Consider the following 5,204-nt stretch of genomic DNA (forward strand, 5'->3'; position numbering starts at 1 on the left):
GTAAACATGATTGATTACATTTTTGACAACTCCCGTTAATTTTATATAATAATATTTCACTTTTCCTTTTTTCCATTCAAAAGTCTTAAACTCAACATGCTTTAATCATTGACAGTATAAAGTCACATAATATATAGAGAGTGAGATATCTTTTTTAATCTTTGCATATAGATTTGTATAAAAGTGCTAAACACTTGGTGAGCTAGTGATGATCACAATGCATGTTTTTAAAAACTTGCTAAATATTTCAGTTATGCCTGCAAGTGTTCTTGCACTTGATCTCTTACCTTTTGCTGTATCTGCTTCAAATGAAGATAATCATCTTATCATTCCTGCTCACAAATACATGAAACAAGATTATAATCACCCAAAGGTACGTCTCAGTGTTATGTTTCTTTTTGCAACTTGGTTTACTAGTGTTCGTTGGCATTGAACTAAAGTCGATTTGCAGGTGAGTCCTCGTGTTATATTTGAAATACAACTTCATGGGATTTTATTGTGGGCTTCAATGGGATTTTTGATGCCACTTGGTGTACTCATCATAAGAATGTTTAACAAAGAAGAATGCAGCCCCAGAAAGCTTAAAACTGTCATATACGTGCATGCTATTCTGCAGGTGATCACGATTCTTTTTCTATTTGGTTACGTTTAAATCTTGTTGTTATTATTTGAATTCAGGGCATTCAATATCAGAGTAGCCCAATACATTATACTTTAGGAGAAAAGAAATTGATTTAAAATCACATGACTTTATCATTTAAAGTTTTCATCTTTTTTGTCATGCCATAATTGCTTCACTTTAATCATGTACTGTTAGAAAACTAATTGAATAAACAACAAAAGTAGAAAAGATACAATTGATGATGATCAATGAGCCCACAAGTTTAGGTGGTGTAGCCACATCGATAACGAGATTAGGTTAATCCTATGATTAAAATCATAAAGTTATACGACTTTAAAGTAAAAAAAAAAAAAAAAAAGCAGGGGAGGGGAGATCCCAATGGATCAAGCTCGTAAATTTTAGTCGTTTGGAAACTTAACATTACGACTTTCTTTAATTAGTCCTGTAGTGTAATGGTACTTGCTTAAATGGTTTTAATAATCTTTATTTGATCTAGAGGTACGTACAAATAACATTATTATTGTTTTCACTTTGTACTTACTAATTAATGACAGACAACCCTATACTTTGAAAGCAAGGAAAATCATCAGTGATAAGTAAACTAGCAACATGGAGACAGAGGTGGTCCAAATTCACAAAATAAAAGAACATAGCTAGGAACACAATAATATTAGCTCAATATCAAAAGTGTGAAACAAAAAGCTTTAATCCATTTTTATTTTTATTTTTTTACTTTTCAATTTTCAATTCATATTTGGCAGGTACTCGCAGTGCTTCTTGCATGTGTAGGAGCCATTCTGTCTGTAATGAGCTTTGAAAACTCGTTCAACAACCATCACCAGCGAATAGGTCTGGCACTTTACGCTGCCATCTTGGTTCAAATCTTGGCCGGGTTGCGCAGACCTAAGAGGTAGCCATACACTCTAGTAAATGTTGAACTCAATCACTTCATCTTGTGTAAACTAATTTTATCGAAACAACTTTTTATTACACTATTTTAAGTATCACAAATTAGCTTACTATGATTAACGAATGTTATCACGGTGCAGGGGAACGAGAGAAAGAACGTTTTGGTATGTCTTTCATTGGATATTTGGGACAGCAATATCTCTAGTTGGGATTTTGAATACATATACAGGTCTAAAAGCATATCACAAAAGAACATCCATGAGTGCAAGGCTTTGGAGTATACTTTTCACAGTTGAGGTCACTTTCATGGCCTTTTTCTACCTTTTTCAAGAGAAATGGGATTACATGCACAAACAAGCTGAAATATCAGCAGCAACAGCAGGTGATCATCATGAACCAGTCGTGGTGATCACTTCTGATCAAGTGGACATTCAAAAGGAGGTTCTATCACCTCAGCCTTCTAGGAAGAGTAATTCATTAGGAAATTATTTCGCCAAAAATAACGCCTTGAAGAACTTATTTCAAGCTACCTGATACGTACAAGTACTTTTTCCTTTTTTGTTTATTCACTAATCCGAACGGTGATAATGTGTGATTTTTGTAACAATATGTGTGCTTGTACATTTTGGATAGAGGTGCAATCAGGAAGAACAACTTTCTTGAGTTTTCAACGTAAATTAAATAAGATCAAATGGATATACTTGAATGCAAGAAACTAATATATATATATATATATATATATATATATATATGAATCCACAACTACATTGTAGATAGCTAGTAAGAAGACAACAAGATTGTATTTAATCACATAACTGGCAATGAGAAATGCATATCTATTGAGATGTGAGAGTAACCAACACAGTCAAGATTACATTTGTTGAAAATTGAAATCTCACCAAAATTTGTACTTTGAATTCTGTCTTGATGCATATATTTTTTGATAAGGGTATTCACTTGATAAATTTTATTAATTAAAATATATATACAAAGAAGTACATGAGAAATAGTACAAGGTATAAACACCAAATACTAACAGCCACGGGTAAACGCCAAAACACGACCAACAAAATACATTGGACAAACCAAAACCACCACCTTATGGGATCTTCCGTCGGTCCTTCAGAAGCCGCACCTTATAAGAATTCTTGAACTTCAACATCACCAACTTCAATCTAAATGTAGTGAACACCAAATCATAAATTTGATCCACCAAGCGAGCCTTCCCTCCATACAAAATAAATCGACGCAAAGAACATACGTTTCTCAACAATAATTCTCGCCACTTTCTTATGAGCCAAAGGAGTAACAAGCTGAATCCCTGCACCGACATCGGTAACTCAATACAATTCAAAACCTTCAACCAAACGCTTCGCGCTTATGCACATTGAAAGAATAAGTGCGCGTGCGAATCAGGTTACTGTTTGCAAATGGCGCATACCATATTACTACCTCCCATATTCTCCCAAAGTTTCACTTTATCTTGAGTTTTAAGCTTCTCCTTAACAAGTAAACAAGTAACAAAGGCGTGTCTAGAAATACATTGAGCATATCAAATCACCAAATACCGTGAGAATGTGTTGGTCTGAGGCTTTTTGGTATGCCAAACAATGCCCATTGATGCCGCAAGATTCCATCTGTGTCTCTCAAATGGACCTTATCATCCTCATCATTAATCGAAAGCGGTTGAATTACATTAAAAGATAGAATACTTTTGATTCCAATTAGCTGGCCACCTTCATCTCGAATGATCAACAATATCACGAACCTTGGATATATTAGTATAGCCAGCCGAATTAATATTTCTATGAGACACAATTTGCGCCAACGAACCAAGATCACACCAAGAGTCGAACCAAGCCGAACGGGAACTACCATTTTGCAATCCGATGTATAATATACCGGCGAATAATATCTCGAATATGCATAATTTTACAGCACCCCCACCTATGTGTGGATTGAACTGAAACCTCAACACACTTTTCGAACCCAGTCTATATTCATAATTGAATCCACTTAACCCAAAACAATTGCTTATGCGTAATATGACTCCACAAGTGAAAGGACATCAAAGTCACATTCCATCCTTTAAGCCTCTTTATCCCAAAGCCACCTTCCTCCTTCAGCAAACAAACATCATCCAATTTTACTTCCGCATTCCCTTTTTTCATCTCGTCTTAACACCATAAAAAACTCTTAAGCTTCTTAATATTTTTAACAACATCATCTAAGAATGAAAACAGGCGACCAATATACTTCCATCGATGTCAAACCCGATATGGTGAATTGAACTCTACCTGCGAAGGATAAAAATTCATCAATCAGCTAAGTTAATTTGATTTGTTGACCGAAAGTTAAACTTGTGTCGTTGTAGTTAGAGTTTGTTTGCTATGGGAGTTTCAATTGTTATCTCAAGAGTTTATTTTCAATAGTCTTGTATTTGCGCAAAGAAATATGTTGTAATTAGTTTAATTTCAACTGTCAAGTCAAATAGATCGTGTGGTATATCTCTCAAATTGTCGGGTCTTTTATAACATTTATATATATTTTTATCTGTTATTTAACATGTTGGGTTTTATTTGTTTCCATTTATGTGGAAGTTATCCAAGCCCAAGCCCAACAAAATTAGGCCCAATGGTTGTTTGACTTGGTCAACCATCAGAGGCATCTTAATTCAAATCAAGTGCAGCTGTATTCAATTCATACGAGAGAGACAGATCAGATAGAGATCAAGAAAAAGAGTGAAAAAACACATTTTCCGTCTACGGTGACAGCAGGCCAGAAAAGAGACGATCTCCAGAGATCCGGCCGTTGAATCTTCACGATATTTGGGCTGTGTCTTCCTAACATCAGTGCCAACATTTTCAATCATTGAATTCGTCTAAAAAGGCCTGTAGCTCGTGATTTCGCTGCTGGGTCAGTAGCAGTTTTTTGGGGTAGTGTTTTTCATCTTTTGTCTTTAATTATTTCATATACTTGTTGATTATTGTTGTTCAAGAGTATGATGATGTTGTATACCTCTAGTTGAGCTAGAGAAGGATTATTGTATTGCTCTATTATTGATGATAGTGGAACATTAAGTGGCTTACGAGTCTCGTGGTTTTTACTCTCGATTTTGAGAGGTTTTTCACGTAAAAAGTCTCGTGTGTATTGTGTGTGCTTATTTATTTCGTATTTGCTGATTTGGGACAGAATTGGGGCTGATTTGTGGTGATTGTGGTATACCTTATTTGTTAGTTTCCTCACGGGTTCATACGGGTCGGGAAATGTTTGTCCAATAGATGTTAGTTTCCGTTGTGTAGATTGGCCATTGTGACTTATTTTCCCATTAAATTGGTATCTAGAGCTTAAGGTTATTTGATTGACTTATGTGAAAGATGGAAGCTAATACAAGTAAGATGGTTAGTTTAAATAGTTCAAATTATCATGTTTGGAAAGGTAAAATGGAGAATCTTCTTTATGTGAAAGATTATTATTTACCTGTTTTTACTGAGAGTATGCCTGAGGGTAAGTCTGAAGCTCAATGAAAAATTTTGCATAGACAGGTATGTGGGTATATTCGGCAGTGGGTTGATGATAATGTTGTGAACCATATTAATGGGGAGACTGATGCTAAAGCCTTATGGAAAAAGCTTGAACAGTTATATGAACGAAAGACTGGGAATAACAAGTT

The 5,204-nt window shown here is 35.0% G+C and overlaps 1 protein-coding gene across 1 annotated transcript; it reads left to right on the forward strand.

Moving 5' to 3' along the window:
• Window positions 1–211: 211 nt before the first annotated feature.
• Window positions 212–2,119, forward strand: LOC139877900 (cytochrome b561 domain-containing protein At4g18260). The gene is made up of 4 exons (XM_071865302.1): window positions 212–373; window positions 452–616; window positions 1,384–1,532; window positions 1,672–2,119. The coding sequence occupies exons 1-4, from the start codon at window positions 218–220 to the stop codon at window positions 2,063–2,065; spliced, it is 864 nt and encodes a 287-aa protein (XP_071721403.1). The 5' UTR covers window positions 212–217; the 3' UTR covers window positions 2,066–2,119.
• Window positions 2,120–5,204: the final 3,085 nt, after the last annotated feature.

This window comes from Rutidosis leptorrhynchoides, chromosome 11, assembly GCF_046630445.1.
Source record: "Rutidosis leptorrhynchoides isolate AG116_Rl617_1_P2 chromosome 11, CSIRO_AGI_Rlap_v1, whole genome shotgun sequence".
In the NCBI taxonomy this organism is placed as follows: Eukaryota; Viridiplantae; Streptophyta; class Magnoliopsida; order Asterales; family Asteraceae; genus Rutidosis; species Rutidosis leptorrhynchoides.